Consider the following 14,811-nt stretch of genomic DNA (forward strand, 5'->3'; position numbering starts at 1 on the left):
TGTTCTCTGCAACTTGGGTAAACCACTTCCATTGAGTTTCTCTGCTTTCCATGGAGATCCTGAAGTCCTTCAGGGGCCAAAATCATATTTACATTCTCCAGCATCCTCAGAAATCCGGAATCTCTTCCGTATTCTGTTTGGAAGCAGGAAGAAGACTTGTTCTTGCTTTTAGCTCTATGCTCTTCCACAAGGGTACAAAGCAGGGTGGCTTGTGCCCTATGTCCCTCCACCCTGCGTCCCTCCAACTGCTAAGGCTTTATTACGGAGCAACTCATTTTCCATTTCCCTTCATTCCTTTGGATCAGCTGCCCTCAGCATGTGCTCCATGCCTGAATCCTAACAGATTTCTGGTAGGGACTCTTGCTTTGTATGGATCTGTAACTCAATCAAGGAATTTAGCCACTTACTGCCACCAACCTCTCTGCTGTTCCCGCTCACCCCATGAGTCACTGTAAATTGAATTTCCAAAAATAAGAAGCTCTGAATTGGGGGTTCAGGAAAGAGGAGAAGTAAAGCATTTACTCTCTTTCTGGGATCGTGGTGGTGGGACCTTTTTTATAACACATTGAAATAAATCTAAATGAATCCTCCAAAGAGGGAAGGTAAAAAACAATTACAAAACTGCAGGAAAAGAATCATGCCATGTTTTAAATCATTTCCTTTTATGTACTACAAATAGAAGCCAAATTCATGAAAAACTTCATATTTTTACTTAAAACATCCCATATGTGGGCTGCCTATGTCAGGGGAAAGTCTTAGAGTCTTGGGAATTAACAAAGTAGGTTGCATTTGACTGATAGTAAAATATTTCCAGCTCTCACAAGGTTTGAGTCAAAAATTTCAGGCTAAATGGGCCAGTTCTGAAATGGAAATTAAGCGCAGTTATTTTCTTTATTATCTTCAAACTCTGTTTTCTTAATGAAGACAGTACGGGAAAGTTCAGCAGACTGGGAGGTATTTCCACACAGATTGAATCTCCCCAATGAGTCCTGGCATTGCACTCTCCAAACCAGAGCTCCAAGCCTTCTCAGGACTTTGTGTTTGAGGGTCCATGAACACATTTTGGTGGTTTACTTTTATTTTTCTAGCCATCCAAAAGATGAGGGGAAGGGACTAAGCTTTCAACTCTGACTGAGCATCGGGCTCATCGTTGGACTGAAAAATAGTGCAAAGCCAAAATCTCTGTCTGGGAAATTCTGATTAGTAGTTCTGGGCAGGGGGAGCTTAGAGTTTGCATGTGTTTTGATGTGATGAGTTCTGATGAATTGCCAGGATCTAGGACACTTGACTAATCCCTTCAAATTTGGAAGTGGATTTGGCCTGGGGAGAAGAAGCTAGGACTGCCTGTGGAAACCTCTCTGTATTTTTCAAAAGGACTCACTGGTGAGAATGGTATTATAGTAGTGTACTTCCCTGACCTGGTAACCACCATCAATTCAAAGCCTGCCACTTAGCCCAGTTCACTGACCAGGTCAACATTGTTATTTCATGACATAACATTCTTGGCACAAAGCCTTTGATTTATGCTGATTTTTATGGATAAACTAAGTTCTCTTTGCTTGCAAATGAATGAGTTGTATATTAGTATACATTGGTTTAAAGTAATGAAGGGAGGGCAGCTGTTGCTAATGTCAAGGCATGAATTTTCAGCTTTCTTTTGATGCTCTACTGGTGTTACTGATTGGAAATGGAGTGCTGGCTAGGGTTTTGGACCCAGATCAGGACAATATGTGATCTTCCCTTCCCTTTCTTTTCAGCACAAGTTTCTAAAGAAAAACCCCACTTGCATGGAATGAATGTGTTCAGTTGGTGGCAGCAAAGCTCTGTTACAGGAAACCCTACAAAGCCTTGTTCTTAGATTATTTTCAAGAGAGTCAGAGGGAACCAAGCAGCATGTATAATAACATCCATGTTTTCCGTTAACCTGGAGAGCTATAAATTTATTACATGTGCTCAAATAAGGAAAACCGTGTAAAAGGAAGATCTCTTGCTGTCTTTGTCTAAATCTAATCCCCTAAATATGTTCTTTGTTTCCAGATCCAGTAGTGTACGTGTCAGCTTTGGATATACGATTTAGTCCTATCATGAACCACAAAGGTGGGTATCTGAGGATTTACTGCTGGTTGTCATGTAAATTTATTAAAATGGGAGCTTTGATCTTGAAATACATCCAGACAAGATTAATGATTTAGCATCTGGGGAAATCAAGTATTTGATGCAATGAACGGGTAAGGAAGGTTTTGCAATTTGACATTGGCAGAGGTAAAACTTTAGTATGTAAAAGGCTATTTTAGAATTTTAGTTTGAGGGGAATTGTAATAAGCGTCAAAGAACATTAGGTGGTATATGGCCAATGTATTGACTAGGAGGGTTTGTAAGCAATAAAAAGGTGAAAATAAATGAACAGGAATGAACTGATAATTGGAAAGTTAGCACTCTGCCTAGATAGTGATGTTTTATAGTTTGTGCCCACAGTTTTCTGCCTATGCTCTGGAAGTGGAGTTGTGCCCTTACTTCAGGGGCAAATGGGTAATTTGAACCCTACCCTGACCCCCTGTTTGTCTTGCAGTTGTGCTACCAGCTCTATCAATGTGACTACCATCCAATATGAGTCATGCTGTTGGAAACACTGTCACCAGTCCTGGCATCACTGGGGCGTGGGGGTGGAGGGAGAAGCCATATATAAATGAAGAAAATGGCGATGCAGGGAGGGGTTCTGGCAAAACTGCATGTTCTCAAGATACTCATCTCCTAAGAAGAGACTGCTGTCTAGAAAAATGATTAAAATGTGAAAACATCCAAGTTTAGCAATTTAATTAGCACATGTAAATTGATAGGATGCTTTTGTTTAATGCTCAGCATTAGAGCATCAGATGACTACTAATATTTGTAAATTCAAGTTCAGATTATAAATACTATGGATCTCTTCTAAGTTGTTTTCATTGTGTAAAGGCATTTTTGGAAATAATTTTGTCTTTTGCTATTAAAATAATTTTTAATTAACTTGTGTGCTGGTTTGAGGCTGTTGTGTACCCCAGAAAAGCCATGTTCTTTAACCTTCATTCAAATATTGCTGATGGGATCTTTTGTTTGTTTCCATGGAGATATGACCCATCCAAGTGTGGGGGGGTACCTTTTGATTTGGTGGTTTCCATGGAAGTGTGTCTCCACCCATTCAAGATGAGGTTGCTTACTAGAGTCCATTAAGAGGGAACCATTTTGTAAAAGTTTTAGAGCCCATATAGCTAGAGACTTTTGGAGATGCAGAAGGAAAACATTCCCAGGGAATCCTTATGAAATGAGAAGCCAGGAGAGAAAGCTAGCAGATGTCACCATGTGCCTTCCTAGCTAACAGAGGGGTTCTGGACTGCATCAGCTTTTCTTGAGTGAAGGTAACCTCTTGTTGGTGCCTTAATTTGGCCATTTTCATGGCTTTAGAACTGTAAACTTGCAATTTAATTAAAAAAAAGCTGTTTCTAGTACATCGAATTCTGCCAGTTTTAACAAACTAAAACAACTTGCTAATTATCTTATCTTAAAATTGGTTAAAACTAAAAATTGTTAAATGGTTGTTTCCTAAGTTCAGAATTCTTGAGTGCTGAAATACTTTTGAAAGTAAGTTATCCATTTTGAGCTTAAACCCAAATAGACACCATCAAAGGTTGAATATTCTTGGCTAAAATTTCAAAGCAGTTTGAAATGTAACCATGTAAATCCCATTTAAAGTAAAGGGATTTTCCAAACTTGGAACATAATCCCATGCGGACGACTTTGAAAATATGTCCTGAAATACAATTTTTTGTCCCTGTTTTCATTTTGTCAGTCAGATCAAAGTTTGTATCTTCTTAATTTTTCAATTTTGATAGTTGAAACAAGGCAAAAGAATATTGTGAACATAAACATTTCACTCATAGGAGTTTATGACTGAATAGTTTAAAACATTCAAGAAATTTTATAGCTCCTGCAATGCTCAACTCTGTGAACCCGACCCCCATCCCTGCTTGCCTGTCCACCATGCCGACAAAGAAGCCTTTGACGACACAGTAGAAGAACGTGTGATCAATGAAGAGTACAATATATGGAAAAAGAACATTCCTTTTCTTTATGATTTGGTCATGACCATGCCCTAGAGTGGTCCAGCCTCACTGCTCAGTGGCTTCCAGATGGAACCAGACCAGAAGGAAAATATTTCAGCATTCATCAACTTGCCCTGTGGACACACACATCAGATGAACAGAACCATCTTGTAATAGCCAGTGGGCAGCTCCCTAATCATGATGCTTAGTTTGATGCATCTATGGCATCAAACTACGGCAGTGAGAAAGGAGAATTTGGAGATTTTGGCCCAGTTAGTGGAAAAATTGAAATAGGAATTAAGATCAACCACAAAGGAGAAGTGAACAGTGCTTGTTATATGCTCCAGAATCCTTGCATCATTGCAACAAAGACTATCCAGTGACGTTCTTGTTTTTGACTACACAAATACTCTCCTAAACCAGACCCTTTTGGAGAGTGCAACCCAGCCTAGTGTCTTTGTGGACATCAGAAGGAAGACTGTGGGCTTTTTTGAACCCACATCTCAGTGTGCACTTACTTATTGCTTCAGATGACCATACCATCTCCTTTGGGACATCAGTGTCATTTCAAAGGAAGGAAAAATGGTGGCTGTGAAGACCATCTTTAAAAGGGCAAAGCTATAGTAGAAGTGTATTGGCATCTGCTTTATAAGATTCTGTTTGTGTCAGTTGCTGATGATCAGAAACTTCTGATCTTGGATACTTGTTCAAACAATACTGCCAAACCAAGCCACTCAGTTGATGCACACACTGCTGAAGAGAATGGCTTCTCTTCAATCTTTATAAAGTGAGTTCATTCTTGCCACAGGATCAGGCTGTTGCCTTGTGGGATCTGAGAAATCTAAAACTCATATTGCATTCCTATGAATCACATAAGGATGAAATATTCCAGGTTCAGCAGTCAACTCACAATTGAATTATTCTGACTTCCAGTGTTACTGATTGTCAACTTTATGTCTGGGATTTAAGTAAAATTGGAGAGGAACAATCTCCAGAAGATGCAAGATGGGCCACCAGAGTCATTGTTTATTCATGGCAGTCACACTGCCAAGATATCTGATTTCTCCTGGAATCCCAATGAACCTTGGGTGATTTATTCTATACCAGAAGACAATATCATACAAGTGTTGCAGATGGCAGAGAATATTTATAATGCTGAAGATTCTGAAGGAGGTATGGATCCAGAAGGATAAGTATCCTAGATGTGTCTGCACTTGTGATTTTAAACTCCCCTTTTTCCCTGTCAACCCTGTGACGGAGTTAAAACTGGTTTTGTGACACAGACTTTGTTTGGTTCTCCCTCTAGTGCTTACTATCAGCAATGCTATTAGCCCAGACAGTGGGAGTTTCCTAAATATTAACTGGGGAACTTGACTCATCAAAGCCGCAAACTTATATTTAAATTTTCTCAAGGAATTTTCTAGAATCAAACCAGGTTTGAAGTAAGCGCAGAAAGGGGAATATATGTTTGTGGTCATTTTTATTCTTATGCTGTATTCTCAAGTTTTTCAGGCTCACTTAAGGTTAAAGTGGATAAAGAATAGAGCCACACTGGGTGGGCATCTGAGCCATAAAGTATAGTACTGCAGGATGTGTTTATTCAGGAAATAGGAGAGAGACTCAAGTCATATAGATTCCTACTCTGAAATGGTCATACCTGACTTTTCAGGATGCACATTTTCCTATGTAGATCAGTCTCCTCTCAGTTTCTTCAGTTAAGTAAAAACTTTATTTTGCATGCTCCTCTTTCCCCATATATTTTTGCTCGTTCATGTATTTGCTTGAGCTGTTTCATATTATTTTTTTCCTTTCTATGAAATGGTTGTTTTTTTAAACTTGGGACCATCAAATTGTAAAGATATATGTTTTTACCTGATAGTTTTACCACCGGCGGACAGTCCAACCATTGAGAAGAATAACTCAATAGTTGATAATTTGTTTTTAATATTAATTAAAATTAGTCCTGGATAAGAGTTTGCACTTTTTTTTAGGAGTAGTCCTTTACCACTAGTTTGATACCATTTCCCTTGTGTGTGACCTGTTTCTCTCCATGACTGTGTAAGTGCTTATAATGGAATAAGTTGCTTTTCAACATTAAAAACAAAAACAAAACAAAAAGAAATTTTATAAGTGAGATGCCTCCTTTTTTTCTTGACTGATCCCCAAAAGAATTTACTATATATCATTTCCTAATGCAGAAATAGATTATTTCATTCACTTGCTGAGATTGATATCATAGTTACCTTGTTTCAAGATGGACTTTTAGAAATGAACTCTCTCTAAGCTTAAGCCAAATAGACACCATCAAAAGCTGAACATTTAGGTTAAAATTTCAAGGTAGTTGGAATGTAGAATCACCTTAGGAAATCCCGGGTTAGGTGGCCCCGATAAGTGTGTTAAAAGACATAATCATGGGTGATTTTGATGGGCCCCAGAGTTGAAAACCACTGGCTCATTGCGTTTAGAGAACACAGGGTGGTCAGAGAATATGTTCTACTCTCAGCTCATTGATTTCCATTGTTCTGTTGATGATCCTGTCCAGTGAGATGTTACCTATATGACGAAGAAATGGTAATATCTGAGAGCGAGGATTGCAAATAGCTGGGGAGTTTTCCTACATTTTATCTTGCACTGTCTCCCTCTCCTCTCCTCGCCTCTTCTCACAGCATGGGCTGTCTCTAACCTGACTATTTTGCCTTGCCTCTTCTCCCCTGTACAATGGGAGTAAATATGTAACAGTGGCACCAACAGGCCTGTGTTCAGGAATTTTGTGAAGCAGTTGTTAAACACAATCATGAATAAAAATTAAATTATATAAATTTGATTGAATAAATTAAATTAAAAACATAGTTCCCAAATACTCCACACTCTTTACGTCCTAATTCGTTTATGACTTTTAAATGTTATTTCTGCTCTTGAGGCTATGTGAGTCAATCACTCAGTAAAAGAGATGCTACTATGCATCTCCTTCCAGCGCCACACTCAGTAACTACCTCCTAGTAGTTTGAAATCACCCAAATCTTTAATCCACAGATGTCAGCAAATGCTGCTCGTCAGGGCCGGATCTAATGTCTTGTTGTCTGTCTATATTTTAAAAGCAATGAAGAAAATATTAACGTCTGCTGATTAAACTTGCGTGTCTTGTTTGTATTATTAAATTGTGACAAGGATAAAAAACTTGGGGAAATTATCTTCCAGTATTTGCACACTATTTTCTGATTTAACAAAGACGTCACTCACACCATTGATGAATGAGTGCGGTTCCAGCATACGTCTTGGTTATTTCACTTTACTTCTGTTCCTTAATGTAAACAAAATTGTCAAACAACATTTGTGTCACAATTACCCTAATTCGTTCATGATGAGATTACTTAGCTGAATCAAATAGTAATCAAGCATATATTTAGTCTGGTTTTGTGACTATTGTTGGCGATAGAATTATAAAAACTGATAGTGGGTTTTCAAGAAATAGCAAGGCACACTGAATTATAGGTATATGAAATTTATAATAAAGAATATTGTATATTTTATTATTATTTTTAAATTGTGTTAAGTATCTTTTATATCAGAAAAATCTATTATATATATCTATGTGATAATATCTATACATACATACATACACTTATCCATATGCACATTCATACATCTATATATCTTTTCCCAGGGCTGGTTGTTAAACATTTATCAATACACCATTGCATATACTCCCTGAAGTGAAGTTGGGAAACTAATTCTGTCCAAACCAAACTTTCTGTATTCAGGTGTTGGCTAGATTGACATTTAAAACAGCTCAGTATGCCTCGGGTTTATGCAAAGAGGGACAAGCTGCTGCTAATGTATGATTTCCCCTTCCCCAATTTTTATTCTTATTGCCCAGGTATTAAGTTCCATTATTAGAGATTTATTACTTTAGATTCTGAGGCTTTTGAGCTTAAGTACTGCGTCCCAAATGTGAACGTGTGCATTGTCTGCCTCCCAACCTGTTAAATCACAACTGTAGGTAGGAGGATCTAAAGAATCCGTATTTTTAATGTTTCCCGGGCTAAGGTTTGGAAATCAGCCTTTGAATCTTGTGTTCAATATAAAAAGCAGGAAAAGAAGGATAATGTGACTCAGAGGCTGCCAAGGTTGGGCTTACCCCACCGCGGAGCCCGAGGGCGCGGGAGGCCGGCACGCTCCCCTCCCCCACCTGCTCCCGGCACCCCAAGTGCAGTGAGATAACGAATCCTGCTAGGAGGCACAGCCAAGCTTAACTGTAAGTGGCAATTCTCTAGACACTCACATTTAACTATCTGGAAAAATATTCGAAAGGAGTCTTTTATATTGTCTTGGCCTCATTGCGCAGGCAGGAAATATGCTGTGTCTTCAAGTGCAGTGTTATGAAAATTAGGAATTGTTCATCGGTGTGTGTGGGCCAGCTATATGGCTTCCCAGCATGCATGCCCATCTGTCTTGCAATAAAACCTCTAATTTTCTATTCCTGTAGTTTTTACAAAACCATTGGCAGAAAATGAAAGGATCATGACTCTGTTTATCTGGTTGGTCATTTTGAACCGTTATTGCTCTTTTCTGAGACTGGTGCCGGGTCTTCGGAGCGGCTTACCAGGTGCCCAATCTAAATCGATGAGAACAATTCTTCTCTTTCTAACCTGACACGTCCAGTTTGCCCAGGAAATCAGCAGGTTTTCCTTCCAACCATCCAATTAACACCTAATTGCTTTTTCTTTCAAGGAGAAGGTGAAGGTTGCTAAAACTACCAGGTAGGAAGTTGATTCAACTTTTACTCTCCAGATGTAGGCTTGGAGTTGGAAAGAAAGGTTTTGTGCTGGAAAGTCCAGTTAGTTTTGGGCAAATGAAGTATATATTTCTAATTTCTTGGGTGGTTGGACAAGTGTGTTAAATGATTTTAAACAACAGAAATAGGACAAAATTCTTTACCATGCAAATATTTGCTTGTTACCCAAAGAAAACTGGATATATTTGCTGATACATTTTACTTTTAAATTTCCAGTTATGCATTGGACATAAAAATTAGTTTCATTATATGATTTTACCACTTTAAGCTTTTTTGTGCAGTAGTTATTTATTTTAGTTCATAGACCCTCCATAAGTTGGGACTATAATTGTTCAAGTTATTTGATGTATAGGGTAGCCATAACATTTGGAAATACAAATAAAATTATTTTAATGTATATTATAATGTGATATCAATAAATTATTCTCTATATGTGCCGTAATGTCCACACCTTGGAACCCTGAGTAGGTCACATGCAGGGGCTAGTTATGGCTAAAAGCAAGGAGAGTTTTGTTCTAACCTTCTCAAGGCAATCATCAATCACAGCCTTCCGTGTATGTTCTTGATTCACATCATCTATGAATTTAATTTTGGCAATTTTGATAAGAGGTCTAGTTTGCTAGCTGCTAGAATGCGATATACCAGCAACAGAATGGTTTTTAAAAAGGGGAATTTAATAAGTTGTAGTTTACAGTTCTAAGGCTGAGAAGATGTCCCAATTAAAACAAGTCTATAGAAATGTCCAATCTAAGGCATCCATCCAGGGAAAGATACCTTGATTCAAGAAGGCCAAAGAAGTTCAGGGTTTCTCTCTCAATTGAGAAGGCACATGGAGAGCACAGTCAGGCTCCTCTCTCAGCTGGAAGGGCACATGGCGAACATGGCATCATTTGCTAGCTTTCTCTCCTGGCTTCCGGTTTCATGAAGCTCCCCGGGAGGCATTTTCCTTCTTCATCTCCAAAGGTCGCTGGCTGATGGACTTTCTGCTTTGTGGTGTTGCAGCATTCTCTGCTCTCTGAATCTCCCATTCTCCAAAATGTTTCCTCTTTTATAGGACTCCAATAAACCAGTCAAGACCCACCCAAATGGTGGAGACATATCGTCACCTAATCCAGTTTAACAACCACTCTTGACTAAATCACATCATCCAGGGAGATGGTCTGATTACAGTTTCAAACATACAGTATTGAATAGGGATTATTCTACTTTATGAAATAGGATTTTGATTAAAACATGGATTTTCTAGAGGGCTTGCATCCTTTCAAACCAGTGCAGAGGGAAAGAGAGAGAGAAGGAGGAGAGAGATAGAAATCTTATCTTATTGGGAGATTGTTATTCCTATGTTCAAGGATAATTATTTGTTAATACAATTTGGCCCCCAAAAGCATGCCAAATTTTTCACCTGGTATTAAACCAAACAGAGTAATCTTGTCCACCCCTTGAAGACTATTGAGATATGAATTATTGAGAAACAGGATATTATTCTACAAAGTGGGTATTCTAGGAGACTTTCACGTGTAATTTTCATCATATTTGACTTTTGTCTCACGAGTTATTAAAAACCTAACACCTAAGTTAGAGACAAGTCTACTGTAGTCATTTTCCCTTCTACTACATAATTGAAGCTAAGGACACTGTTTTAATCACTGGGCTCAACGATCCTAAGTAAGTAGGATTTCCTAGGGGAATTGTCTTTTTGGTGTCACTGTCAACAAAACAGGATATCTGAGAGAAGTAAATTGTGCTCCCATGTTGAGCAAAAGTAGGGAAGGAAGAGCTGCGGAGAATAGAGTGCCAGAGTCTGGTGGGTTGTTAGGAGTGTACAATATATAAGACTGAGGAATAGATTTAAAAAAATAGAAAGGGAAGCAGAAAAGGGGAGTGGCAAAAACCAAGGAGTGTATGGGAATCAGTGAGCACATTAAGACATAGTTGCCAGGAGAAGCAGTTCCAGTAAGAGCAAAGCAGTGTCTGAGCACTGAGCTGGGTGCAATGGAAGCATGTGGCCCCTTTTTATATAGAATCATCTACACCACGTCAGTAGTCAACTCAGTAGGAGAGACCATTTGAAACATTGCCACAAAGAGTGAAAACAGAATAGAGATAATAAAATTACCCAGCTGTGGTTAATGTAATTTAGCTAGAGAAATTGGGGGTCTAAATAAACTCACTTTTGTTTAGGTTACTTTTAGATATAAATGGCTTATAGCTTTATAATTAGTGTGGAATGTTTTATTCAAATGCTCAATAAACTTTGGTTATATTCTTATTTTTTCTCATGACGTATCTTTTATTCCCCCGAGCTCACGTTCTGCCTTGTCTTAGAAATTATTAAGGTCCTGAGACTGGATGGAGAATAGTGGGTTTAGGAACAGAAAAAAAAAGACCAGTCTGGGGAAGTGGAAAAGGAGGAGACATCATGTGGTATGTGTTGTATTGTAGTTGCAATGGAATGCCACCTATTTAATTACCATATTATCAGTTCCATTCACTCTGATTTAGATAAATTAAGTGTAATCAGCAAAAGGAATCAGTCAAAGCAATGGAAGGGTTTTAAGTAGGAAAGTAACATAGTTTGATTTATATTTTAAGAAGTTCACTCCTTCTTCCATGAGAAGAATAAATCAGGGAGAGGAAAAACTATGAAACTGGGGGGCCAACTGGGTCATAGCAGTGTTGAGGCCAGAGATGATGGTAGCTTAGATTAGGGCAGTCTCCATGAAGATGCAGAGATGGTAGATTATTCTTTGGAGGTAGAACCAGCTTCACAATATCAAAATCATGTATTTTATTTTGTTTCAAAATTATTTTTAATTGCAAAAATATATTTTTTGTATGTTATAATAAAATCAGTCTCTCCAAGTTGTTGTAGGGGTTAACTGAGCTAATATATGAAATGTCTTACAATAAATGAATAGACTTTTAAATAAATTTTGGAGAAGCAGTGTGGGAAGTGTGGGTTGTGGAAAGAACATATGCTTTGGGAATCAGAAAAACCTGGTTTCTAAAACTCCCTTTTCCATTTATTGACTAAGGCCTGTTTTAGTTATCAATTGTTGCACTGCAAATTGCTGCAAAATTTAGCATCTTTAATAGGACACCAATTTTGTGTTGTGTTTCTTTGTGAAATTGTAACAGACACTGACATAATGGAACGTCCATGGAAGGAGTTCTTACAAGTGGAATTTTTATATGGATGCCCATTATAAAGACTGCTAATAATGAGGAGTTTAAAAAATGCCTTTGAAAATGAAGAGAAATCTGCAAAGTATGAATACCTGTCCATCCTTTACCAGAGGTAAGATAATTAAGTCATAGAAATTGCTGTGGGGAGGAACTGAAATGACAGATGCTAATGTCAGAGCAACGTCTGGAGAGTTTGGAGCATATCTCTGTGGCTTTGAGCATGAATGGTCTTCCATTTGGGAGCATCTGATTTAAATCTACTTATCCCTTCTATAAAACCACTGCCCAGCCAGCAAGAAGTATGCGCACAAGCTCTCCTCTTCCAGACATTTTTCTCTGTTTGTGAGGCTAGACTCTCCCTAGAATCCAGTTCAGATTTTCAAGTGGGATAAGGAAGAGGGAGGAAAGCAGACGTAGAGTCAACTCATTTCCTATTTGATCTTTAAAACAACTTGAGTAGGAATATTATCTGTAGTTTATAATAAGGAAACTAAAGATAAAGGAAGTTGCTAACTGGAGCTCTCACAGGCATTAGGGGCAGTGTCCATCAGCAGATGAACAGATTAACAAAATGTGGTAAATCCTTACAATGGAATATTATTCAGCCATAAAAAAGGAATGAAGTTCTGATACATGCTTCAACTTGGACTATCATGCTTAGAGAAATATACAAAAGGACAACTATTGTATGATTCTACTTACATGAAATATTTAGAATAAACAAATCCATGGAGATAAAAAGTCTAGGAACTATAGGAAGAGGAGAATGGGAAATTATTGCTTAAAGAACACAGAGTTTCTCTTTGAATAGATGGAAATGGATGGTTATGATAATGGCAAAACATTGTGAACGTAATTAACACCACTGAGTGGTACACTTAAAAATGGTTAACATGGGACATTTTATGTTTATGTCTGTCTACCATATTACAAATTTAAAAAAAAGAGCAAAAAAACTTAGCATCTTAAAGCAACAATATTTATATTCTCACACAGTTTCTGAGAGTAAGGAATTTGGGTATGACTTCCCATTTGGGCATGGTTCTAGGTCTCTCCTGAGCTCGCGTTCAAGGGTATTGTCCTGGGGCTGCAGCTATCTGAAGGCTTGACGAGCTGGAAGACTGCTTCCATGCCAACTCACTCCCAGGGCTGTTGACGGGGGCCCTGGTTCTTTGCCACGTGAACTTTTCCATAGAGTTGCTTTGCTCCAGTGTTCTCAGGATACGGCAGCTAGTGTTCCCCAGAATGAGCCATCCAAAAAAGAGAATAAGGAGGAAGCCCCAGTGCCTTTTCTGATCTAGTCTCAGAGGTGACAAACAGACTCTTGCCTTATTCTGTGTGTTCAAGTTGAATCATGAGTCCAGCGCACCCGAGGAGAAGTGAATTAGACTCCACCTTTGCAAAGAATCTGTGAACATATTTTAAAACCCCCACAGGGGCTATATGTAAGGTTCTTTGTTCTTTAATAAAATGAGGCTAATAATAATGTATATTTAAAGGATTAAATTAGGTAATGATAAATTGTGTATATAATGTGACTGGCTGGAAAGCCTGCTCAATGATGTTGCTTTCCTTCCTTAATAAATTAGAGATGATCTGGAAACTAAGATGAAAAGTAGTATAATTCAATTCTTTTGATTGGTGCCTAAGTATATCTTTTATCCTTTCTATGTCTGAGATTACAATTTTTGCATCAAGTGAACATATCTTAAACCCTACTTACCTAATTTAATTAGGCACATGAATTTAATTGTGGCTATAGTCTTTTTTCTCTCTTTGAAATGAAAATATAAACCTCTCTTAGGAGCTTTCTGAATGTTGAAACTATTTTATATGTCAATGATATATTTTCTTAATTTTCTATATGGAAGAATTTTAGGGAAAGAAAATTTTACATTAAAATAATGTATATATAATACAAGTAAGTGAAGATAAGTACCACCTAAAAATAGAAAATAAATTTATAATTAAAATAGCATTTCCAACTGTAGCCTTATTATTTTTAGCATATTTCCAGCTGGGTGATTTTACATATCTTAAGGCATAATCACGTATCGGTATGCATAGAGTGACATTCTTAATACCCATTAATTCTTGCATAAACTCTTTGCATAAATCTGTACCATTCGGATGTGATTAGAAGCTTATTGTGCTGCAAAATCTAACTATGTTGGAGTGAGATTCAGGAAGGAGTTTTGACTTTTATCAAGGCATTTTATTAATTTTTGCTTTTAAAGAAATCCATTCTCTGGAACATGGGATTTGAATGAGGTGATGGTGTATACTTTATGAGGTGGGAAACTGAGCTTATCAGAAGCCATTGTAGTGATTTTGGGAGGTTGCAATTATTGTTTGAAGCAAATATTTAAAATATTTTGAAAGGTAGAGTGACTGTATGACTGAATGTCAGTTTTTTCAATGTATGACAAAATTATTTGATTTTTAGTAGGTAATTAAAAAAATCTGGAATGGAACAACACACATCAGATGGAAAAGAATGTACCCTAGATGTGGGTGAGCTCTCTTGCCTACAAGAGTTAGTTCAGGGCTAAACACAGCCATTGATATTTGGGTTACATTAATTAGCAAATATAATAATTATAAAAATAAATTATTAAAACCTAAGAGAAGAGCAAGACTTTGGTCTTGATAAACTTCAAAGAAATGGAAGATAACATAATTTTTACTTGGAGGGATTTTATCAATTCCTCTTAGCAGGAGACAGAGCCAACTACCTTAATGACTATGAATGGT

At 37.6% G+C, this 14,811-nt stretch overlaps 1 protein-coding gene, 2 long non-coding RNA genes and 1 pseudogene across 6 annotated transcripts in view; 3 read left to right on the plus strand and 1 right to left on the minus strand.

Moving 5' to 3' along the window:
• LOC143655597 (uncharacterized) overlaps positions 1-2,091 on the plus strand; it is a 279,241-nt gene extending 277,150 nt beyond the window's left edge. Inside the window, exon 3 of the mRNA XM_077126874.1 lies at positions 2,038-2,091. Within this exon, the coding sequence (XP_076982989.1) occupies positions 2,038-2,046 (9 nt within the window). The 3' untranslated portion in view covers positions 2,047-2,091. The remainder of the gene's footprint in view (positions 1-2,037) is intronic.
• LOC143655600 (uncharacterized) overlaps positions 1-14,811 on the minus strand; it is a 58,298-nt gene that overhangs the window by 12,425 nt on the left and 31,062 nt on the right. The window lies entirely within an intron of this gene.
• Positions 2,221-5,269, plus strand: LOC143656455 (histone-binding protein RBBP4 pseudogene; annotated as a pseudogene).
• Positions 8,281-14,811, plus strand: part of LOC143655598 (uncharacterized) — a 98,621-nt gene continuing 92,090 nt past the window's right edge. For 3 of the 4 annotated variants that reach the window (XR_013162171.1, XR_013162170.1, XR_013162169.1), the window contains exons 1-2: positions 8,281-8,331; positions 12,010-12,169. This is a non-coding gene — a long non-coding RNA (uncharacterized LOC143655598). Of the gene's footprint in view, positions 8,332-11,170; positions 11,296-12,009; positions 12,170-14,811 lie in introns of those variants that run through there. The other variant, XR_013162172.1, reaches the window with a different exon arrangement.

Source organism: Tamandua tetradactyla, chromosome 14, assembly GCF_023851605.1.
Source record: "Tamandua tetradactyla isolate mTamTet1 chromosome 14, mTamTet1.pri, whole genome shotgun sequence".
NCBI classification, from domain to species: Eukaryota; Metazoa; Chordata; class Mammalia; order Pilosa; family Myrmecophagidae; genus Tamandua; species Tamandua tetradactyla.